Raw genomic sequence first — 25,887 nt, forward strand, 5'->3', positions numbered from 1 at the left:
CCAATAGAAAAGAAAAAACAATGTAATATACATAGTATTGCATTAACACATAGCAATCCAGAATTTGGAGGGGGGAAAGTTGCTTGTTTGGACATTTCCACAGTCCTCAAGCCACCACAGCTATTACAGTTGTGGATTCTGAAAGCCACAGATAATTATGTTGGCCAAGGTAATTGAATTATAGCTGAACTCTGTCTTGCTAAACAGCTTAGCTCATGATATTTCACAGCAGAACACCAGCAGTAGAGTGAGAACATAATAATGTGGAGACATGATCTCACTTCAACACAGTGTGGCTTTGAGGGCAAAAGGGGACAAAAGGTGCAAGATCTGTCAGGAGTATAGAAGAAACCCAGATTGGAACAGAACTCTGGGGAGGAAATACATTTTTGGATTATAGCTCTCAGAATCTCCTAACTGTAATAGATTGGGGACTGATGGCTTTGGGATGGTGGGAAATTTCCAAGCAACTCCCCTCCCCCCCCCCATCCAAATGCTGGATTGGAGTGTGTCAGTGCAATACTATGTATATCACATTGTTGTTTCTTTCCTATTTGATTTAGGGGAAATCAAAGCTTGAACAGAGACAAATGATGTTCAGTTAAATGTCTCTGCACTGCTAATAAACACAATATAGTGTAACTGCCAAGTCAGAAGCCATTGTTAAACTTGACAACTAGCATTAACCTGGCTGATTTTGCTTTAGATCAGTTGTGGAGTGGCTGTTACTGCATCAGCTCCCTTTATAAGGCATGAGATCGTTCCCTAATCATATTATTTGCAGCACAATGGATGAATAATGTAGCTACTCAATTAATTCTAGGTGAAGTGGGAACTCTTAGGCTGGCATGGTGTATTTAATGCAGAGAACTCTACATTAATTATTCTTTGTTTGCTTAGGTCTCATATTTTAACTGACAAAAAATAAGTCTGTAGTAAGATCAAGAATCATAAAGCTGGACTCCATTTTTAGTAGGTCAGAGCTTGGAATATATTAGATACTTTATGCGAGATAACTTTTGAGACCCCCGACCATGAAATATAGAGCCCAAATTGGATGTATAAATTTGACCATTCTTTAAACCTGAAACCTATTTAAAGGCACACACGTACGCACATTTTGCCTATTCTAGTGCATTAGAGCTGTGAGCCTTTCTGCATCTGTGCACCGATCGCTTTGATTACTGTCCTCTCATAAGGATTCACCAGGAATGTACCGTATTTTCCGGTATACAAGACGACTTTTTGACTCTCTAAAATTGGGTCAAAAGTTGGGGGCCATCTTGTACGCTGGGTGTGTGCTCCGGAGGCCTGGGGAGCCGGCAGCCCCGTGCCGGCTTCTAAGGGGCATTTGGAGGTCCTTTAGAAGCCAGCGCACATGCCCTGGGGCTGCCAGCTTCTCAGGCCTCCGGAGGCCTGGGGAGCCAGCAGCCCTGCACCAGCTTCTAAGGGGCCTCCAAGGCCCCTTTGAAGCCAGCGCGCATGTGCACGGCCAGCTGCCAGCATCCAAGGAATAGGGGTAGCCTTGTATGGTGAGTATATCCTAAACTCTATTTTTTATATTAAAAGTTGGGGGTTGTCTTATACACCCGGTCGTCTTATATGCCGGAAAATACAGTAAGTGCATATCACATTTTCATTGGTATTCACTTCATCCCCCCCCCCCTCCACCCCTATGAGCACTGCTTTTAACTGATAGCTGTGCCTTAAAGGGGACACTGGATAAACCTTTGAATGCAAGTGATCTGTCCAACAAATAACTTCAGTTTCCTCTAATCAAGATGCTGTCTTCTGTTTCATGAGAAAAGATTGTATTCTAATACATTTTTGTGTATACAGGGAAACTTCAGCCTTGCAAGATCAACTTTGAATATGTTCCAGAAATGAGTTCTGATTGAATGGAAGAAGCCAGGCCCCCAATGGGGCTAATTTAAGACATTTTTTCTGCCTGAGACAAATTGTTCCCTTCCCTTCTCTCCCATCTCCAGCTCACAAAAAATAGTTTTAGCTGTTGCATTAGCAACAGCAGTACATACACACTTATTCATTCCACCTCTTTCCTCTCTACAGTGCTCTTCTTCAAAATAAGGCATGGCAGGTGTGAAGTGGCCCTAGAAAGCAGCTGCACTGCCATTGCTTAGTCTAAATAGTGCAAATGTTATTTAAAAGCTGGTTAGACTTTTAAATGCCATTACGAAAAAGTTGAAGCCACAAGTGCACTCTAGAGCTACCCCACCTTCAATAACTTGCCATGAGAAATCATCATTCCCTTACAATGGACTTGTATTCTGGGAGAGCACCACTAGCTAATTTCATTTCATCCAAGGCTTGTGAGGTCGCCTCCCAATCCTTTCATTGTGCATATATACACCTTCAAGTTACCTGTGTTCTTATGGTGCCCCCATGAATTTCACAGCATTTTCTTAGGCAAGTAATAATCAGAGGTGGTTTTACCAGTTTCTTCCTCTGAAATATAGCCCACAGCACCTGATACTTGATGGTGATCTCCCTTTCAAGTACTAACTAGGGCTGACCATGCTTAGTGCCTTTAAGGTATCTAGGCCACTTGCCTAGTTTGAGTACATAACCTGATTAAAATAAATTTATTTCAATCCATGCTCACTTCCCCTTGTGCTACAGCGGCATTCTGTAGTTGCTTTTGATGCCACTTCAGCAGCCATTTATAGCTGTGCCAGAATCATGAACACCTACTTTACACAACTCCTCAAGTGGTTTCATCCAAGACCATAACTGTCTGGAAACTGTGATACTGCTTTACTTAAGCTCTGCTTAACTCTTCTTGAAGGAAATACAGAACATCAGCAATCTAAAACAGATAAGCATCTATGAGATCTTTGAAAGTTGTTAATGTTTGTTTTTTCTGTTTCAGTACAGTAACGACTGTATGAATATTAACTAGGAAATAGGAAGTGTTGTTCTGTATCACACTCATTTTACAAGATAAATAAAATAGATTACTAATTTTATAGAAAAAAGTTTAGAACATTAAAGTGATGAAATGTATTAGAAAAATTATGGCAAACTTCAATATTCAATTAACTTTCGCAGAACCTACCAGAAGACATTACATACTTCTTTCTACAGTTTAGTATGTAGAATACCCCCCAACAAAAACTACTTTTCTCTGTCTATTGGAAATGGTTCTTTATTGTCTTTTTATATGCGTGTCACACCAAGATGCCTTGCTTCATAGCATCAGATTGAAATATCAACTGAATATTTTAGTAGACTTTTATTAGCAGTGATATGAGCCTCTTTATGAGAAAATGTATGCAGCAAGTATGCAGGTAAGGAGTCCTACTGAGTCCTACTTTTAAATATTGAATGTGGTGACACAGCATCAAATGGTCTTTAGGAATATGAGTTCTGTTTTCATCTCTGCCAAAACACCATTGACTAAACACCCATATTGCTTAGTTTGAGAATTTAACAGTGACAAGCAAGATCTTAACAATGGGTATAACAATGCTATGGTATGAGGGCAGTATTTCAATAAGTTTGGGACATTACTGATGAACTTGTAAGGCAAAAAATTTAGGTTTGACCTTGGTTTCAGTCTGGTCAACAACATTCTAATCCTTCCTTCCTTGTGGGAAAATAGGATTGACCTTTAATTCACTCCTTCCAATAGTATGACATAGATTAGAGTACTATGGCGATCTCACTGGCAACTTCATAAATATGTAACCAAGCTCTTTGCAGGCAGTCTTCACTGTTGAGCTATGTGAGACAAAATTAGTGTATCTCACAAACACCTTACGTAGCTTCCAGCACACGCTGGAAGCCTCACTGGAAGAAGTGGTGCCACACCCTGGAAAGAGTAATGGGGTGCATGTCCATGGTGTGTGTGCACCACTGCGCCACTGTGAGCATGAGACCAATTGACTTTAATGGGGCTCAAGTATACACAGAATTTCCCTTATGCGGGGGTCTGGAATGGATCCCCCACATAAGGGAAGGAACCATTCTAAAACAGAAGGTGAGTAATGAGTTGTCCTACACCACACTCCAAGGGTCTAGCAGAAAAATAAATCAGCCTTATTCTTCTTTGTAAAACTGTATGGAGTAGATTTACTTACAAATCTTAAAGGTTTTCATAACATTTCAAGGTGCAAGGCACCATAACATGTGTTCTTCAACAACTGGAGAGAAAGGAGAGAGAGAAAGAATGCCAAAACAAAGGCCAAATAAACACAAACAAACTGCAGACTAACTGATGCAGGGAGTGAGAGGGAGAAGAGAGAGGGTACAGCTAAGACCACCAATGATACAAATGCATGCTATGCCTAAACTGTTAGAGATATATGTAAACTAGCAACTATTGAGCATAGGCATGATAAGGTTGCTGCCCCTACCATTTAGTGCAGTTAGTAGGGAAAGCTGTGTCAAGTACATGGCATCCACCTATTAGGAAGTTTGAAAAACAACAGCTCACTAATGTTTCCCAGTTCTTTCAGCATGGAAGAGAAGTGACCTGCTTATGCTTGAGGTTAGTTTATTAATTCAAACAACCGTTTTAGTTTAGTTGAGCTGACTGCAATATGATTTTATATGTGTTTTGATAATAACCCAAATTGTGGGTTTAAACCATAGCTGACATTTATTAGTCCAAGATACCCACCACTACTTGACAGATGAAAACAGGGCTACCAAAAAACATCAGAGTGTGGTCAAGATGGTAAAAATTAAGAGGCTGCAGCAGTTATTTTTGCTTGAGTCTACAGGAAATGGTACAGTTCCACTCCTTCTCTCCTTGCTGACTTGAGTACAAACTGCTTTTACACTTTGAACCCAATTTTCAGCAACTGAAGTAAGCTGAGCACAAAGGAGGGTAGAGAGGAGATAAGAGACATTTTAAAAGAGGCTGAAATAGTGGGATGATGGGGATTAATCAGGACATTTGGAGGGTAGAGTCCAAGGTGGAATATCAATTTCTCACCTCTTAGTTCTGACTTGGGTCCCTAAACTAAGTTACTGGAGAGAAAGGAGAGAGAGAAAGAATGCCAAAACAAAGGCCAAATAAACACAAACAAACTGCAGACTAATTGATGCAGGGTGTGAGAAGAAGAAATATGTCCCATAGTCAGTAAGTAATTGCAGTTAAACCATCCTTTGGGTTCTTTTAATGTAGGCTAATCTTCAAAAACAACAGTGTGGTACTTGGAAGCCCAATTTAAGATTAATCTCAACATCTGGTAAAGACTATCAGAGGGACTAAGAATAGCTAGATTAACACAGATTAAATCTTGAAACTATTTTATTTTATAATGCTGCTCAGTAGCACTAATGAGGATACTGGTGATGATGATAATGACAATTCTAAAGTAAAATCTGTGAAGATAAAGAATGAGGCTTATAAATGTAACAATGTTAATAACAAACATTACCCATATACACAGTGTGCAGCAGAGACGAGCCATTCATTGCTGACAAGAGAACCTCCACAAGTCGGTTTGGCATTAAAATCTAATGAAATCACCCAAGGCCAAGCACCTTCTTGAGCATCAGAACCACCAGCAATTTTTGTTGTGTGTTTCTGAGTGACCAGTCTTTCTCCACATTCTATGAGGAAAAGAAAATTAAAAATTAAAAATATAAAAACATTTAGTGGTCCAAGAATTAAGAAGATTGACTTTCCTTGAAGATGGTTTTCATATCACCCCATAGAATTACAGTGGCTTCTTCCCATCTGTGGATGGATGTTCAGTTCAAGGCTTGGCCACAGATGGGAAATAATGTTGAAGCTCAAGTCCCCCATAATCCAATTGATGTGATAGCAAAATGCTCACATCAATGTGCCTGCATGCATGTGCAGCCACTGAATAATCCATCAGGACTAGCCTGGAAGAAGGAAGAGCCCTCCCTCCAATCCATCTGCCTTGGTCCAGGCCTTAGAGGGAGAGGAGAACCACTGGACCTCATCCCCTTTCCCTCCATCATTCCCTTCTCCTTTTGTTTCGTGTCTTTTAGATTGTAAACCTGAGGGCAGGGAACTGTCTGATTAAAAATAATATTGTAAGCCGCCCTGAGAGCCATTAGGGCTGAAGGATGGGATATAAATACCTAAATAAATAAATAAATAAATAAATAAATAAATAAATAAAATATAGTGATCTGCAGATGCTCAAATCCATGGATGGAAGCTCACTGATACTGAGGGCCAACTGTATTTTTAATTTTATTTCAATCTAGAAAATCTTTAATGTTTGGGGTTATACATTTTTATGAAATGGTATTCTCTTCTATGACCAGTTATCTTTAGGATAACTGGTATCAACATTTTTTTAGCCTAATATTATGTATAAATGTAAAACAAATAAACAAAACCTTTCGTAACTGCCAGATACTGGAGACTCCACATGGTGTGATACTGAAGCACTGAACTATTTTATATGGGTCGTGGCCTTTGGTTCCTAAAAGTGTCTAAATGGAAAACCTTCTGTTAAATCTATCTTGTACGCATGCTTAATGTGAAAAGCCTACTCTTAACATAGTGTGAGGTAGATGGGCAGCCCTTCTGAACTGAATCTTGATTTTAACAAACACTTACGTTTATAGTTGCACTGCAGATGAATCACCAGATTGTTGAGACACTGTACCCTGTGGAATGAGAATAAAGTTGTTATATTTTATGTGTATGCTGGTCACTGGTGGGAAACCACTTATCTATTCATGGTGGTATTTCCACATAGGAAATCTAGCAGGAACTGCATATTGAGTGAATTTACTCTCATTATTTCTGTTACACTTCTCTCTGATCTAAAACACACTGCAGAAATCATTCTGTTCAAGATCGCTTTAACTTCCCTGGCTCAATGCTAGGAAATTCTGGGAAACTGGGGGGTTGTAAGACATTTAGCTTTCTCTGTTACAGAACTCTGATGCCATAATAAACCACAATTCCCAGGATTTCCTAGCACTGAGCCAAGGCAGGTAATGTGGACTCAAACTGGATTATTTCTGCAGTGTGTTTTGGACCACCCTCCTTCTCTCTCATCTGTTCTCATCGTGCCATGTCTTATTCTTGCCCAGTTTCCTCGCTTTATCCTGCAGGCAACCAAGGGAGGAACAGATTGCAAGAGATAATTTACCAGATAGAACTGTGAGAGGATTTTTGTAAACAAGTCACATAACAATATTACTTCAGAAAAGTACAACAACATCCAAAATCCACAAAACAGTGACACCTTTATTGGACCAACCAAAAAAAGTTGCAAGCTTTTGAAGCTCCACTAGCATCTTCATCTGGCAAAAGTACTAAAAATACTCTTTAAAAGCGAGAAAGAAAAAAAAAATAACAATGTTAGTCATAGGCCTGCCTTGTGTCAAGATGTTGTGATTATTGTCCTTAGTTCAGATGGTATGGAGAGGTATTCATGCAGGCAGGCAGGCCCCTGCTCCTTCTAGCCATATGGATATTGGGAGATTCTTGAAGACTATGAAATAAAATGTAAATTCCATTTCCTAAATTTTATTTTAGTTCCTAAATTTTATTTCCTGAACCTTAAGAATGAAGAAGAAGACAGTAGAGCTTTGAAAGCTTGCAACATGTTTATTGTGCATTTCGATTGGCCCAATAATGATATCACTCTTTTGTGGAATTTGGATGTGACTGTACTTTGCTACATGGCCAACATGGCTACTCCTGGATATATTACATTAGCAGAATTAAGGCTACAAGGAAGCTCATTTAAAGCAGGTCTTCTATAGATATTTTGGTACAGTAGTACTCAAAAGAGTCATTCCATGTTTTATTAAAAGTGTGACCAGGTCTTTCATGACGAGCTAAACTGTGCTTTGCTAAAGATTTTCCAGAAGCAAAAAAATGCTTCCAAAACCTGTACTGTTTTAATCACGAACCAGGGAATAATATTCATTTCAGGATACTCGGTATACATAGTAATGAAACATTATTACTTCTATATGTTTACACAAACATTTGCCACTAGAGATCAGTGTGAGCAAAGGCTTAAACATATTAGCTTGATAGAAAGCAATGTATATTTTCAGAGACACAACATTGCTCTGTCATGTCTATTTCATCTTTGTTCAGATGCTTTAGAAATACTTGGCTAAAAAAAGAGAGAAGATGATTTATTCCAGAAGAGCAAAAGAGGGCAGATCAAAACAATTCTAGCATTTCTGTGGTCTAATGACTTGAGGAAGATTTCATTATCTTGCAAGGCATCTGAGATCTAGGGGCTCAGTGAAGTCTCATAATGCATCATAGATAAATGTCGAAAGATAAATGTAGTACAGTTACACAGAAGAGAAACAGAACATTGGTTTTTATCATTTGCCACTTCTTTATTAATTGATAGTATATATTTTTATTTTCCTAACATTCATAATGCTGTGGGAAAGTTACTATTAGGTTTACTTTGGATATTACTTTAGCTGAGAAAAGCATAATCATATGGCCTCCCCTCCCTCCATTTAGTTTTTGTCAGATGTAGATCTAACAAAGGATTCTAAGATCTTTGCACAGTGAAATATATTTTCTATAGATATAAACTTCTTTGTTTATTATATGCCTGAATTACCTGTTGGTCTCTTCACTAGAAATGTAATTATTCACACAGACCTGGAACAAATGAGCAGGAAAAAGTGGCTTGATCCTGCTTTTTCCCAGACTGAATTGAAATCCTGCTCCTCACATGGCCCACTCCCAAGCTGGGCTGAAAGAACACATCCCAAACGCATGGCATGGCATTGGGTACTTTTTGTTGTTGCCCCCACCACCATACATGCACACCACCACATGAACACAGCCCCAATGATCCCCAAGTACTTCCCATGTTCACCCAGAAGCCATCCAATTGGATGGCTGTCCCTTTGAACCATCACACAGCCACATGTGCAAGGCTCTGCCCAGTACATGACATTGAAGCATTGCCCCAGTGTGTTTAATGTAAGCACAAAGATGCACATCTTTCACACTAAGTCAGACTATCCTGGGTTCTGTTTGCACTGGTTTTTATCCCCATGGCTTTGGTCTGGTTTCTGCCCACTTTGGAGGTGTGCATCATCTAAACGCCCTGCCTTCAAAGTGGTTGGAAACAGCTTTATTTGCCTATCTGTTTCACCCCTATGTTTCTTCTTGAAGGTAGCAACAAGTAATTTCAACCATTATTTTCCTGCTGCAAGAAAGTATTCAAAACCCAAGCAGTTTTTCAGGGTAATTCAGAAATTATTCTGTGCAAAAATCACATATGGTTGTTTTGGATATAAAACAGCATTTTCTGGACAGGAAGCACTTTTTCTTAATGGAGAATAATATTTCAATGCAGAAATATAAATTTTTGTGCAGAAAATACAGGTTTATGCACAGAAAATGCTGTTTTCTATTCAAATCAAGCATGTGCAAATGTTACACAGAATAAATCTCCCACTATAGTACTTTCTGTGCACAAAACTGTGTTTTCTGTGCATGAATTGATATTTCTGTTTTCAAATATTAGTTTTGACATAGAAAATGCTGCTTCCTATACAGGAAATGCTGTTTTCTCCTCAAAACAATAATGTGTGAATTTTGCACAAAATAGGTCCCATACTCTCATCAGTTCAGAATTCTTCTTGTTAGAGTTTCTTGAGACTCAAAAACATGTTTTTTGGCATTTTGCAAATATTTCAAAAATAATCTTTCCATATCTATTCTTCCCTTAAACACCTAATAGTGAAGGAAAACTCATCTGGATTTATAATTTTCTCTGATGTTCTAATTTGTACACACAGAATTTGCAGTTGAGGCTTTCAAGTGGAAACAAGCAATGGTCGCCTGCCTCGCCGGGCAGACCATTTTGCCGCTAGATGCAGCTGGACTACAAGCCCCAGAGTGCTCTGGGGCTTGCCCGGCTCCCTATTGGTGCACAGGGGCGGAAGGGGTGGCCCTTCCGCTCTGCGACGCTCTGGGAGACGGTTTCGTTGGTGCGGGGCTTCCGGTCCTCCAAGGCTGCCCATTGGTGGGCTGGGCCTTGGAGGCGGGGCCCCGCACAGCACTCAGGGAGGGAGGGGCCTAGGCCTATATAAGGCCGTGTTGCTGGCCCTTTCCCTCAGTCGATTGCTTGGCTTCGAGCAGAGTGGAGCCAAGCTGTGGAAGGGAGCAAGTCTTGGTGCTTCTCCCACCGCCCACCGCTGTTGTTAGGTGGTTTTTAGTCACAACTTGGTGGCAGCATAGGCCAGGATCTGCACGTTGTGGTACCAGGGGCGAATAGGGCAGGCGTTTGGCCATTGCGGGGGCCAGAATGCAGGAGCGCCTCCCGGTGACTAGGGGCTTTGTGAATTGGTGAACGCAAGACAAGGTTTGCGGTCAAGTTGTGTTCCTTAGCCCCTAGGTCATCCCAAGCACCGGGTGGGTGCCCGGTTTGGATAATCAGACTACATCGGATGGTTTGATTGCACAGATCCTGACCTTATGCTTTGTGCCAACCCTACCAATTGTTTGCAAATAAAGTTGTGGCCTTACTTCCAACATGTTGTACTGTGGTCATTTGACAGCAACATCTGAGGCAATTTCGTACATAATATTTGGATTTGTATACTTTTGCTATCACACAAGCATTTTGGTTATATGCATGGTTGAAAAATTACTATTGGCACAATGCGGAAAAGGATATACTATTGTAAAATAAAACCCAATGCTATTTGTACCTATGTGTTTCCAATGTGAACTAATATCAGTACCTGATATGATGAAGGATAAGTCACATACACCCTGCCACACACCTGGAAAATCTGTAATGCTTTCAGTATGTTTCACTTTGAAATGTTCAATATTTAAGAAGCAGAATTTTGGATGATGGATAATAATGATGATGATTTATATCTATTATTATTCTTGTATTATATTTTATAATATGTAAAACATCTATCATCTTTTTACCCTGTTTTTACATTGTATGTTCAAGGCAGCTACAACAAAAAATACAGAACAAAGTTTTTAAAGCTGGCACCTGTGGCAAGATCGCAAATGAAAGCCAGTCCTCCCCCCCCCCGAACCATTCCACAGCCCCATCTTGCTACTGACTATTGAGGTTATCACTTTCTGTGCCACAAAATTATGAAAGGATGATGTGGTAAACCATTTTTAAAAAAGGAAATGTATAGTAGCATAATTTCAATTGTTCATCGTGAACACTGTTTCCACCTTTGAATACTTACGTAGGTGTAAGAATTAGGCTGTTGTTGATTCCTTTTGCAACTTCTACCAAAGTGCCACTTCCATCAAACAAGACAAGTGATGATCTATTCACACTGCTACAAAAGAAAGCAATGTTTGAAACATATTATTTTAAAAATAACCACCACTATAATCTAAAATGGGGTGGGAAGGGAATAGGAAGCGGCCTGATAGTGAATCAGTTTTTTGGGCCTTCCGGCCCTGTATTGTCAAATCTCATTAACAGAAGTAATTCAGGGTTTAGGCAAGGTTTTTCTCCAACCTAAATATCCCTGGTATTTCCCTCTAAGTACAAACAAGATTCAAAACTGCTTAGTTTATTAAATAAGATGTGATTGTATGTGCCCAGGGTAGTGTTGTATTAGCTGGGACCAATTATATAAAAGTCACAAATATTACAGACAACAGTAATACAGACGTTCATCAAGAAATTGCCCCCCCCCCAGCTCTATCAATGGGATTCTCTTTCTCTACCAAGGAATCACTGGCCCTTTATAGATGGGCACCCTAGTACGTACTCTGTACATACTAGGGTTGCCTGGGGTCGTCTCTTTCAGACGCCCCAACCCTAGTACATACAGGGTACATACAAAATGGCGGTGCCCATTCTACATGGGCACTGCCATTAGGACATCATGGCCGTGCCACCTCCAAACGGAGTGGCATGGACGTGATGTCCTGGCGCCGCCAAAAGGGTGCCCAGCGCCAGAAGGAGCTCCATTTTGGAGCTCCTTCTGGGTTTTGTATTGCTGGCACAGCCTTTACATTGTTGTGCCAGTGACACAAAGGAGAAAGGGGCCAAGTGGCCCCTTTGTCCCTTTCCCCACCATGTCCCCAAGGACATCCCTTTCCGTTTCCCTTTTGCCGCTTCCCTGTGGCATGGAAAAGCGGCGGATCAGGGCCTCAGGGATGCCGCTATGGCAGCTGAGGCCCCGATCCATCAGGGAAAGGGGCGGGTACAGGCTGCCCCAAAGGGCAGTCTGTAAACCACCACTGTTTCAGGATGTATCAGAATATGGCTGCTTTAGTGACCACAGTGTTAGTTTGTCCAGCCATAAAAATGTATGTATGAAGAGAAATTCTATAAGCAGGATTGTCTGGTACAGATAGTTAGAACAGTCAGATTGGAACAGTGAAGAGAATCATCCTTTTGTCCTTTCCTTCTTGCAAATGTTGTCAATGCTAAATTTGCCAGATTATTCATTTCCCATCAACACTCAATTGAAAATGATAGTAACATTACTGAGTACATCTACTGAAAATATTCACATGGCAAATATTCTACACAGTAATGTACTACACTATGCTCCATAGCAATAAAAGCTTTCATTTCAACAATGTAAAATGAAACAACATTAGTTCTGAAGTCAACAGCTCCCATCAGAAAGTCTACAGTACATTCCTTCTATCAACATATGTGCCCATTAGTTTAGCTCAGATTTTTCAGCAATTATTGATCTATAATCATAATGAGGATGTGTGAAGGACCATGGGAAAAGGTGGAAGAAAAGTATCTGTTGTGCAACCTGTACACAGTTTCAGTTTAGAAACCCTACTTGTCCTTCTAGTAGTGGTATTGGATAACTTGAGAAAGCCATGGAAAGTTCACATATGAAATCTATTGGCATGTATGACAACTCATTCAGAAAACAAGAGTCATGTGTTAATAAAGCTTTCTTCTGTACACAGACTAGGACTGTGACACTAGGACAAAAGTGTAGTTTAATTCTTTATGAAAGCATACATTGGCTCTTTAACTTCATTTGTTGGCATCTTTTAAGCTGGGGGGAAAGAAGCTTACCCTTTAGGGCTTTAATGTTACCTATCATAGGCTCAGGCTAAATTGAGATCAGGTGTTCAACATGGAAAGGCCAAACATGATTTGCTGTTGTGAATTATGGTAGCAGTTCCGAACAAGTCTTCTCCAGCTCATTGGGATAAAGTATTGAGGAAACGAAAATGTGCACCGAATATCAGCAGAACTTCAGATTTCAAAGTATAGCAAGATGCAAAGATGTCAATGGGAAACTAACATCAACCCTTGTTGAAGTAGGCGTGGATATCCCTTTGAAGAATAATCCAGCACTTGGCAGGACGATGGAATGAGTGACCTGACACTTCTTTTCTTTCTTCATGAATTTAGATTTTATGATTGACTTTGCTCTTGTACTTTATTGAAATGCTTGGGTGCAGCAGGTTCTGCAGTGAGATTTGAGTGGGGTTTAAGGATTTGGCTGAGCACAATATGGGCCTTAATGTAAGAATATAATGCATTTGTCTTTGCCCAGCATTTCAAGCAGTGGAGATGTTTGGAGGCACCTGACACATATACACAGTGCTAATATTAGCCTTTGCTTCTCTTTCTTTTAACAGTCAGCTTTACAAACTTGAGTCAATATCAAGAAGGATGATGCTGAGCAAACACATGTACCTTTTGTTGTACCTCTCCCTATCACTGTGAGAAGATCAGAAATTTCCAGTTAGATCACTGGTTAGTCATTTCCTCAGGAAAGACATAGGTAGAAAGCAATCCCCCCCCCCCATAAATCTTGACTGAAAAAGTGAAGTTCTTTAAAAACATCTGTCTTTCAAAATTTCCCCTGTATGTGGTGCTACTGAGCTAAAACTAAAGGAGAGCATTTGTAACACTTGTTGGATTTAGTGGGAGACTTAGGCGTGTTACAGACCGCCCTAAAGTGGGCGGTCTGCCACCACCGTCATTAGCTATGCCGAGAAGCCCCAGTGGCCAGACCGTGAGGCTTCCCAGCGCAGTTAAAAAGGAGCGCCGAAATGGCGCTTCTTTTTGGTCCCCGGAAGTGGTGCCGTGAGGCACACACTCGCGGCATCACTTCCACCATGCCACGTCCGGCCGCTGTGCATCCAAGATGTAAATATGGCGGCACCCGTGTGGATGGGCGCTGCCATTTACTACGCGCTCTGCGTGTCCTAGGAACGGGGCCAGTTAGGAAGGTGAGACCCTTCCTAACTGTAGCACACCCCTTCTTAACCCTAGGATGCGTGGAGCGCGTAGTAAATGGCGGTGTGTAACGCGCCTTAGAATGTGTTGTAACTTGCTGGAAAATGTATGACATCACTAGTGACAAATGACAGCTCCCTCTGTTATGTGTTATTAATGATGGCATTATTGTTATTATAAGTGAGTTCAGTATCATTCAGTTTGTTGGACAACTTTAAGTTATTTTTTAAGTAACCTTTAAACTCAACCTTGTGTGCACTGTAGCACATTTAAATATAAAAATGGAACTTTCCACTTTAGTGTCTCTTCTGAATCCCTGCTCTCCCTCTTTCTCAATGCAGTAGTACAAATCACTACATCTTCATAGATCCAATCCATACTGCAGAAATAATCCAGTATGAGACTGCTTTAACTGCCCTGGCTCAATGCTAGGGAATTCTGGGGGTATAGTTTTGTGAGCCCTTTAGCCTTTTATGTCAGAGAGCTCTGGTGCCACAATAAACTACAATTATCAGGATTCCCTAGCCCTGCAGTGTGGATTGGACTGTAGTCACTGCATTACATGTGCTCACTGGATAATCTTATATGAATTGAATACCTTTGTAAAATTGGCCAACTCTTCAGTAAAATACCAAATTTAGGTGTCAAATAACAAGTAAACAACCTTACTTACCCTAGTCCTAGCCAGTCACAGATACTGCTTGACAGTTGTCCAGTCCAGTTATTTCCACAAGCAGTGTACCATTTATTCCCAGCCTTGATCTGGACCAACCCACTGAGGCTGAAAGACCCATTGACTAAGCGCACTGTTGACAAAACAATTAGCCAAAGTAAAAAATTGACAGTACAATACAGATCATTGTCATTCAGTGAGAACTTGGAGAAGCTTAACCTGAAGTGTGCTAGACAAAAGATTTGTATCTCTCTGTTTTGACTTGTTTTGAAAGCCATCCTTAAACCCAGTCCTTCATTATGTGTGGATTTATGGATAGATTTATTCATCAGTCTACATATGTTTGAGGTTTGAAACACAAACTAATTATTATTATGTATCATTAATTTAATTAATAATAATAATAATTTGTTTTATTTATATACCGCTATTCCAAAGATCATAGTGGTGAACAGCAAGTAAGCTAATTAGCAAGTAAGCTAATTTGCCCCCAACAGTCTGGGTACTCATTTTAGCGACCTCGGAAGGATGCAAGCCTGAGTCGAGCTTGGGCCCTTTTGCTGGTCTTGAACTCGCAACCTTGTAGTTTTGAGTGAATGGCTGCAGTACAGGCATTTAACCACTGAGCCACCAGGGCTCCATTTCTCTCTCTCCAGTTCCAATGTTCCTCTGCACAGACTGAAATCCAGCTAAAAGCTTTGAACCATGATGTTTATTTCCATAACAATATACGTGGCACACCACAAAAGGGACAGCCAACTCCTTAGTTGGTGTCCCACATCGCATGATATAATAAGCCCAGTATAAGATGAATCTGAAGTCAAAGGCTTTCATGGCCGGCATCCATAGTTTTTTGTGGGTTTTGGGGGCAATGTGGCCATGTTCTAGAAGAGTTTCTTGCTGACGTTTCACCAGCATAAGATGAATAATTTGAACAGAAGAATTTACAAAGACCTTCATCAACTCAGGAACAACCAGAAAAGCTAGTGTAATGTATTCCTCTCCAGTGGGTTCTGGAGTAGAGTATTTACTCAGCTTCCAAGCCCAGAGCATCAAACAAGTAATGGCAACACAAATTGTGTGTGTTAAGTTAGAAGAGGACAAAACATATATGGCAGTATAACCAACAAAGGCAGAGTCAAAACTGCTTAGTACTCCACCCTGTGGAACCAAACTAACCCATCAATGTATCAGGACTGTTCTCTTGTAGTCCTCCTGAGGGCTTGAACCTTAAACTACAACCAGCAGAAAAGGCAGACCTGTCAAAGAGGTATCATGTTCTGCAGTTTGAGTCTAAGTGTTACAATGATTGCATCAATCACAACATGTGAAGCACCTTTCTTAATCAAATTTTCCACCTCCAGTTGAAAATTATTGCAAAGCATTTCTATGTTTGTAAAAGAGAGGGGGGAAAAGTAAACGTGTATTTACTTTCTTTTATCAAAATAAGAGGAGGAAAGCATTTCTCTCTCTCCATTAAATAAATCTCGATAAGCTGTAGTAGGAGCTGTATGCCTCTGGGTACATATACCACCAATGATGAAGTCAAAGATACCTGCAACAGATGTCTAAGGGATGTCTAAGGGTGTCAGTACTAACAGTTATGATTTATCTAACATAAGCCAAAGATATATGTCTCCAAACTTAAGCATCTACCCACAGAAACAATTGTGTCAGACAGGGCTTTTATTTTTATTTTTTGTCTGTAAGAGCTATTTCATTAAAAAAAATACAACCAGATTCCAGCATCATTTTAACATCAGTTCTGCATATAAATAGTTGTACAGAGACCATTATTTCTGTTTTATGTGAAACAGAGCTATGTATGGTACATTTAATTTTGGAAATAACTACCTTCACAGATGGTGCTGTGACAGCAGCTGTCATTGTTGTCAAAGTAACCCACATATGTGCTTGTGAAACTGTTGAAATGCTGCTCTGTGCAGCTGTTTTATGCTCCTGTCAGACACTTTTATCAGGATTCCACTTGATCTTAAACTCATTTTCCTGAAAGTAACCTTAAAAATGCATACTTTTTGAGCAAACACTGACATGGATAAACAAGAGTTTGCAGAAACAGGAACTGCACAGGTCCCATGTGCATACAGAGGCCTCATATTGAAATGAATATATTCAGGTTTTACATACAAAGCCTTGAGTTTTCAGCAGTTCATTCTTTCATTCCGATTAAAATAAAACTACACAAGCATTCTAAAGAAAATCAGATCAGTGCATGAGAAACAAATTTGTTTGGTTCACATTTTAATTGCACTTTCCAAACCAATTTAAATTAGAATGTGTATTTTCTTTCCAAAATTGGAATGCACTTCTCTCTCCTTTTTTGTTTGTTTGTTTGTCATAGAATAATAAAGTTTGATTGTTTGCTTCTCCAGCTTTGGTTATATGTAATTTGGTGGGATATTATATACAAAAATGGCACATGTTGGTATTATCTCAATGTGTGTACCAAACAAACAAACCGACATCCCATGTTATGAAGATGCAGATGATTTTTCATGTAAATTTTTAACTAGAACATTCACAACCAGATGCAAGAAGGAAGGAATTTGCACAACAAAAACATTGGTAACAGATTTTGGCCAGAGGAAGCTAAATTTCAGTGGAATTAAATGGCTGTGAAGAGAGTAGGTCTGGGAAGAACCAATCACAGCTCATGTAATGCTGTGAACTACATTCAGACTGTATGGGAAAAGGTCACAACCTGTAGGCTTATCTGTGAAAGGAATTAGCCAGAGTGGTCAGAGACAGGGTGAACAGTTAGGAAGAGCAGAACAGATAAAATCTGAATAGATTTTGGGTAGATAGAAATGGACAAAGGAGTTCAAGGAGTTCATGTTTAACCTAATTTGTTACAAAATAAATTTCTACTAGTTTATTATGTAAATCTATGTAATGTAATAAATCTTTGCTCTCTCTCTGGTCAAGTTGCCCGTCAATATATAGTGACACTCTGAATTTCATAGGGTATTCTTAGTCATGGAATCATCAGATGTAGCTTTACCAGTTCCTTCCTTTGAAACATAGACTAAAGCAGCTGATACCCTATCCAAGTACTAGCAGGGCTGATTCTAGTTAGCTTCCAAGATCAGATATAATCTGGTGCCTTAAGAGTATTAGGTCCAATAAGGCATACACACACAATCTTTACTAATTTTATTTTGTACAACTGTGTATAGTTGTTTATATTTCAGAACTGAAAAAGAAGATTGAGTATCCTTTACCACACTGAAACCACTGATCAGCATAGTCACTTGAACACAAAAGTGATCACCTTGGGGCCTGAGTACCAGATCCATAGAAAGATCTTGAGGATAAAAAGGCAAAGGGAGTGATAGTTGGAACTGCTAGACCTGCCTGGATAGAAGTTCTATCACACTCTAATTAGTGATCTGTACATAGGCTGGACTAAGGCAGCAAAAGAGCATCACTGTGATTTCTATGGCTCTTCTATTTTTGAGGAATGGTAAAAATTCCATTACATTGCTTTAAGAAACTTACTTGCATGTCATCACCAAGGCTACATCCACATTGCAGATATAATCCAATTTGACACCCTTTGACTGCTATGGCTAAATGCAATGGAATTCTGGAAACTGTGGTTTGGTGAGACATTTAGCCTTCTCTATCTCCACAGAGCTCTAATGAAGAAGCCAGTGGCGCATTATTATTATTATTATTATTATTATTATTATTATTATTATTATCCTTTATTTATAAAGCGCTAAAGGATAATAATAATAATAATAATAATAATAATAATAATAATAATAATAATAATATGCCACTGGCTTCTTCATTAGGCAAGATGTTACATACTCTAAACAGAAGAAAAATTAGAGATGTTAGTAAGATGCCTGTATCTTGTTGTTTCTGTCCTTAGTTCAGATGGTTTGGGAAGGGTATTTTTATCAGGTTGGTCCCTCTTCTTCTGGCCATGCAGCAACTGAACAAAGTCCTGGAAATTTAAAATCCATTTGCATATGCTTTGAAAGCTTGCAACAAGTTTATTGTGCATTTCGATTTGTGGATTTTTGTTTGAATTTACTAAATGACAACACAACTACCCCCTGCATATATTGGAGAAGTCTGTGAACAAGGTTCCTAATTTAGGATTGTAAGACAAATGTGAAGACATCTTGACTTTTTCTTAATTATATCTTTGGCTTATAAAGGAGTATGTCCTATATTAGAATTAGGTAGCATGTTTTTGGTAAGGAAAATATTTACCACAATCAACTTCATCAGAATTATCTTTACAGTGCTGAATTTGGTCACAAACATACACTTTTGGTATGCATTCTCCATTCCCACACTGATGATAACCAGCTTCACAAGGATCTGTGAAGTGAAAGAGAAAAACATTGTGATAAGTGCAAAAGCTTTTGATTATTATCTCTGCTGATTATTTGATTGTTTTGTTTACATGGGTTAGATTTTTTAAATATGTCATAGTTGAATTATCAACTGTGTTAATTTGCTGGTATTGCACCATTCATATAAGACAATCAATGTTTTAATGATAGTATAAACTCATCTGATTAAGGACATGATAATTAATAATGAACTATAATTAATGGTTCATTGTTGCAAATTCTATGTTAATTCAAATTAACAACAGTCAGATTTAGTGCTTACTTCAACAATTAGTTTTTCTTTGTCCATATTTAGTTAAAAAAGACTATCCCTCAACATGTATTTCAGGAGGACTACATCAAAGGATAGGCTCTACTCCCTGCTGCTTCTTTACCACAGGAACCACTCTCTACAAGGCTGACATGAAATACAGAAATAATAATTGAACTAGTGGTAAATTCAAAGGGGGGGAGTGTGTGAGATGTAGGCCAGCCCATGAGACACCAAGATAAACCTAAACTGCAAATTAGTAATCAATGAATCTTTCATCGCTGTTTCACTTGATAAATGTTGGTATGTATGAAACTCACCTGGCATACCCAGATGGTATCCTGTAGTAAAATTTGCCATAAATCCTTCCTTAGTTATATATTCATTAGTATTGAAGAGCACTGTCATTTGGTGAGTGGCAGAGAATATATCTGGTACTGGGGATTTTCCTGTATATACAGCTACTCTTGGGGAAAGACAAGAGCACATTTTAGCTGCCAAAAGTTTTGATTTATAACACTAGTGAAATATTAACATTTTAAAATGGGAAAGGAGATAAGTCAATGTTTTATGATGGGGGTTTACTTTTCCAAATCCACACATAGGTCTAGATCCACTTATTAGTCTCAGGTGGAGTAAATTTATTTCACTTTCAAAGCTCCCATTAATGCAATGGATCCACTCTAGAATGGTCCTAGTGACTATGGTTTTCCAAAGCTTTGTTGCTGTGTGCCTTCAGGCCATCTCTATCACACAATTTTCTTGGCAAGTTTCTTCAGAGGGGGTTTGTCATTGCCATTGCGAATTTGACTCGCCCAAGGTCAACCCGTGGTTGTACATGGCCAAGCTAGGATGCAGAACCTTGTCTCCTGAGTTCTAGTACAACACTTAAACCACTACACACACTGGTTCATTTCCAAAACTAGTCCAGAAAAATATTGTTAAATCTTTAATTATTCTGATACAGTCGGCCCTTCTTATACGCAGATTTTTTTATACACAGATTCAAGCATCCACGGTTTGAAAATGTTCCCAAAAAGTATAAATTTCAAATATCAAACTTTGATTTTCCAATTTGTATAAGGGACACCATTTTTCTGTGTCATTATATTTAATGGGACTTGAGCATCCACGAATTTTGTTATTCACGGGGGATCCTGGAACCAAACTCCAGCGCATAACAAGGGGCCATTGTACAAGTTAAAGACACTCAGTATTTACAGTAGTGTATTTATTTCAGTAAATACACTCTGTAGATTTCCTAGACAGCATTTGCATTTTACTGTTTTACTATACTGGCTTTGTGAAGGTGGCTTAGAGCCAAACCTTTATCTATCAGAAGGTCTGGTTGTAGCAAGGTGTGTGTTCACTTCAAGGAGTTTTACCACATATGGGGCAGAACAGACTGCCACAAAAGGGTGGATCAGGGCTGCTCCTGTGTCACTCAGCCTAATGCCATTGCAACCACATGCCATGCCCCCAATTTGCCCTGGAACCAGCCCAAATAGGAGCAGAAAAGAAAAGAAGAACAAAGTATACTCTTCTGCTCATATCAATGACCTTTCAGTTTTCTTCAGATATCACAATTATTTGTGCAGGGGATGTTTCACAGCAATACATCATTTTCTAATTCTGCATAATTTTTCATGTAAGTGGGTAAGATGTACTTGCCCAAAAATAAAGAATCTGGTCCTCTGCCATCTCTGATTTCTATGACGTCATAAATATTTTCCAGATCAAGGTACTGGAAATGAACTTGGATATTTTTTCCTTTCTCTGCATTTAAATACCATATGCCTAAAACATAAATTCAGTAAAGGTAGAAAAAAGTAGTTCATTTTATCAGATACTAGATTTCTCATTAATCAGCATCTCTATTTGAAAAGATAAGAAAAGTAGCTTATATGAAGAGGAAACCATACTTAACAGCATTCTTTCAACCAGGCAAAAAACAAACAAACAAACAAACAAAAAACAAAAAAAAAAAACAAAAAAACAAAACAAAACACACACACACACACACACACAAAACCTTCAAACAAAATAAATTATTAATAAATTATATTTGTCTTGTCTGAAAACAGTCTTGAAGCTTAGTTCACACACTGATACTTTATTCCCTGGTCTGGATACCAGTACCTCCTATAATTACTTTCTTGGCATTATTTGAGAAGTGCACTGTGAGATCTACCTACATGACAATCTTGGGCTTGGGGTGGGAGTGGAGTGCTGGCAGTCTGACAGCTCCTTCTTCCCAGGGGCCCACTCAGTTTGCTGCAGCCCTGGGGGGAAGCAGGAACCACTAGCCAATGGTTTGAAATCTTGGATTGAATTCACTGGCTGGCAGGCCCAGCCAGAGTAACCAGGATGTATGCTTCACTCCAGTTGAATGGAACATGCCTCCACACATGCTCAGCAGTGTGGATGAGCCCTATAGGCAAGGAATGTCTCCTTCGAGTGAGGTGCTGTCAGCATTTGGTTTAAACTCTCCAAGTGTGATCATCTGGGATGGGGGCTGGTTATTTGATTTCATAGCCTGGAGGCAACAGACCCTTGCGCTGCAAAAACTTTACAGAGGTTTATGGGAAGGTGGCCTCACGTGTCTGGTTCCTTTTCCCACCACTTTGACAATTCTCCCCTTATCTGTTCCCAGCTGTTATCACTTCAGAGAACAGCTCTAGGGCAGTTGGGCCTCCTGGCAGCTGAATATTTGCGGGAGGTGTCACCCATTTAGAATAGAGGTAGGAAGCACAGCTGTAGAATGTGGTGTCTCTGTGGAAATGATCAAGAGGTTAGGATAATGGAAATCCAGGATGCTTGTGGGGTATATTCAGCCAAAACTTACATTTGGTAAGATAATTTAGTCAAGATTCTTAGTGACTGGTTCTTTTGTGCTTTGGGATAGTGGGGCTGCCCCCTTGAGAGAGGGACCATGCTGGGCAACTGCCCATGTGGATCCTTTCCTGCCATCCCAAAGTTTCCAGAAACAGACCAGAGGATCAGGCTCATCAACCAACAGCCAACCCTATTTACAGCTGTAAGCAATAAAAGTTGTAGTCTATGTCTTTATTACCCCAAAAGGTGGTGGGACTTGGGGTCCCCACCAACAGTGACAATGTCTCTTTGAAAAGTTGTGACAGCACAGCCCAGAAATCCCACAGAGGGCGGGCAGGCGGGCGGGAAGAGCCGAGCTGGAATTGTCTCGATCAGTGAGTGAGAGAGACCCTCTGTACACACACGCAAGGTTAGACCTGGGGCAACCTGATGCCTTCCCATGGAGTCAACAATAGGATTCTGGTAGAGATAGTTTTTACTTTGGAATAACAAACCTTTGATTGGATTTATGACAACTGTGTATGATTGGATAGTTAGAAACACAATTTGAGATGAGAAGGATATATGATCTTTAACTGCTTTGTGATGGGACTCACTCAGGCCCTTTACAGACTGGCAAAAAGCCTGTGGGCATGGTGAAGGCTGAGTGTCCCCACACTTGAAGCCCTACAGCCACCTGCAGGCCACCATCTTGGCGCACACCCATCTGCACGGGGTGCGCCATGATGATCCACCTCTGGTGCTGTGTCCAAATTATGCAGCACCAAAGGGGCATCATCATGCCGTGCGGTGGCAGCTATTGCACTCCTTTGGTCACAAAAAAGAGCTGTTTTTCCCAGCTTCTTTTTGTTGTCTACGGAGGCCAGATTGGTGCCATGGCATTTGGCTGTCGTGGCACCAATCCAGGGCAGAAAGTGATGGTGTCTCGCTGCTTCTTCCTGCCATTCTGTAGAGCCCCTCAGTCCCTATTGCAAAAGAATATGAAGAAAGCCTGCAGAAGGATGGAGTGATCAGCAAACCTATTTAACCTTGATTTAGTGTTAGCCAGGTCTTACACGTATCTTTGGGCCAATATGACTTTCGCATGTAAAACTTTATAGTGTTTCAAATGTCATTGCGACCTCATAAAAATATGCCCAATTCTAATTATTAAAATATGAATGCATGAAACCCCATATTCCAGGAAGAGAGGGGTGTAGAGTATGCTAACAAATGTATGTTGATGAGTTATTTCAAGCAGAGTGGAACTCTTTCTGAACATGCAGTAGCCATGTAATGCATGCAGACAAAATCTAAAAAAATTAAATATTGCTACTGTTAGTGCTAGCTGTTTGTACAGACAGAATCCATAAATGAACTATGGCACTTCAAAACTGTCTGATTAAAAATAATATTGTATGCCGCCCTGAGAGCCATTAGGGCTGAAGGGCGGGATATAAATACCTAAATAAATAAATCAATCAATCAAATAAAGGAATCTTCATGGTGCATTATTCATAATTATTGTAGAGTCACAAAATGTACATCAGATACAAGCACTGATCAAGACTATATATGATGTGCTTACTGTTTGTAAGCTCTTTTGAACTTTCAAAGATTTACAGTTACTTACAAGAAGCTTGGTTGGGATAGTTGTTTGGATAGTTCATTGAGCTAAATGTAGTATTTGGTTCCCACAGATCAAATGGTCCTCCACAGTCAGCTAAAGGGGGGGGGGGGGAAGAGATTTAAGAATGAAAATCCATTTATTTTTGGGGTATAGCTCAGCAGCCTAATTACCATTTCGTAGATTACATATCCCAAAAACACTAGATCTGTTATGGATATATCCTTATTTGTCTCTAAGAAGCAGTAATCTACTTCCTGTTTCTAAAAGAGTATTCAAAATAGTAATCACTGCACAATAACTCCACATGGGCATATTCACAAATATGTGCTTCCTCCTGAGCAATGTGTGCACCATAAAGTGCATGCTACTAGGTAGACAATACTACTTAAGTTGTGCATATTATGTTCTCATGCATTTTGATAAACCTGTAAATTTCTGAACACAGAGGAGCCTGCCCTCAAAGAGGATAGAAGATGAGACACAAAAGAAACAAGTGCTGCAAGCAGGAGAGCTAAATTTCCCCCCGTCCCATCATTCATGTTGCAGAAAGTCTTATTTCTGAAAATGGAAAGATATATTTCAAATGTGTACACAGATGTCTATTATACATATGTCTATTATTCTATAGTAATCCATTTGATCAAATAAAATAATTGCCATGTAAGAGAGTCATAAAGGAAACAAATAACACATAATGTTGGAAGGAAAAGGCCACAACTATATTAAAATATAGCAGCTGAAATCTGTCATCAATCAACCCCTGGTTGGTCGATGAACCCAATTGCTTGGTCATGGCCAAGCTTCGGGATGACATAGGGGCAACCGGTGAAATGCCCTTTAGTAACTCAGGTAACCAGCTGATTGCCTGTTTGCCTCTCTGCCCCTAGTCACCAGGATATGGTAATTCAGTGTTTTCCCCACAATGGCAACACCACACACCCCCAGCGCTCCTGGGCCTTGATGGACTCATGATCCAGTGCTATGCAGCCCTGGAAACCAGGCCCATCAGATTCAAGACAAGTTGTGATAGCACAGCCCAGAAATCCCACAAAGGGAGGGAGGGCAGGAAGAGCCAGTCTGGAATTGCACCGATCAACGCACCACAAGGCCCTTAAATAGGCCATTCCACCAATCAGGGGCTAGGAGGAGAGAAGGTACCGCCTCCCCCAGCCCCTGAACCAATCCGCTACACCACACGCAATCCTAAGACCGGTGCCTGCTTGGAAATGCAGTCCCCAACACTGAGGAGCAGAAGTGCCTCCTTTTCCTCCCCCTCAAAAAAACCCAATAGGAGCCTGGCTGGGCTTGGCACAAAGCAAGCCGGGACCCAGCCAGGCCAAGAGCCAGCCAAGAGACTGCCCTTCCCTCAGCACAGCAACCAGGCAGTCCGGTAAGTCGAGAGGCCCTATTTCTAGGAAAGAACAAGTAGTAAAAATAATTTCCTAAAACAGTTACAAAACAAAGCATTCAACACACACACACACCCCACACTTCTCTGCACATTTTACAGGCTAAATAAACAGATGCATGAAAAAAGGAGAAAGGGAGAGATAAGAAAAGGCAATAGAGAAAAGCTGATAATAAGTTCAAATCTCTGCAAGTTTTGGGAATACAAATGTAACTCCTTAGGTGCTTTTTAAGCTAGAGTAGAGACCAAATTATATAACTGATTTACTTTATTTATAAATCTTAAAGCTTATTATTGATGCTTCATAATTGATAGTGTGTAAAAAGAACACATTTAATAATATTCTAAAAATACAGATAGAATTTAGGAATATCAAAAAGTAGAAGATTTGCTTTCAGAGAGTTTCTAGGGTCCTAAAGAAAAATTTGGAGAAGGATGGTACTATCATCAACATTAATAAGCCTGGAAAATTATTAGCCCCTCTAATATCTATATATGAACCATTCTTAAATAATGAAGAGCTACAGTTTAGAATAATTTA

The 25,887-nt window shown here is 39.8% G+C and overlaps 1 protein-coding gene across 1 annotated transcript in view; it reads right to left on the minus strand.

Moving 5' to 3' along the window:
• Positions 1-25,887, minus strand: part of TMPRSS15 (transmembrane serine protease 15) — a 93,604-nt gene that overhangs the window by 8,006 nt on the left and 59,711 nt on the right. Inside the window, exons 16-23 of the mRNA XM_042458379.1 lie at positions 23,942-24,031; positions 21,166-21,291; positions 19,815-19,955; positions 19,099-19,209; positions 14,851-14,983; positions 11,182-11,277; positions 6,572-6,621; positions 5,409-5,583 (exon numbers count right to left, since the gene is read on the minus strand). Of these exons, the coding sequence (XP_042314313.1) occupies positions 5,409-5,583; positions 6,572-6,621; positions 11,182-11,277; positions 14,851-14,983; positions 19,099-19,209; positions 19,815-19,955; positions 21,166-21,291; positions 23,942-24,031 (922 nt within the window). The remainder of the gene's footprint in view (positions 1-5,408; positions 5,584-6,571; positions 6,622-11,181; positions 11,278-14,850; positions 14,984-19,098; positions 19,210-19,814; positions 19,956-21,165; positions 21,292-23,941; positions 24,032-25,887) is intronic.

Source organism: Sceloporus undulatus, chromosome 3, assembly GCF_019175285.1.
Source record: "Sceloporus undulatus isolate JIND9_A2432 ecotype Alabama chromosome 3, SceUnd_v1.1, whole genome shotgun sequence".
Taxonomy (NCBI): Eukaryota; Metazoa; Chordata; class Lepidosauria; order Squamata; family Phrynosomatidae; genus Sceloporus; species Sceloporus undulatus.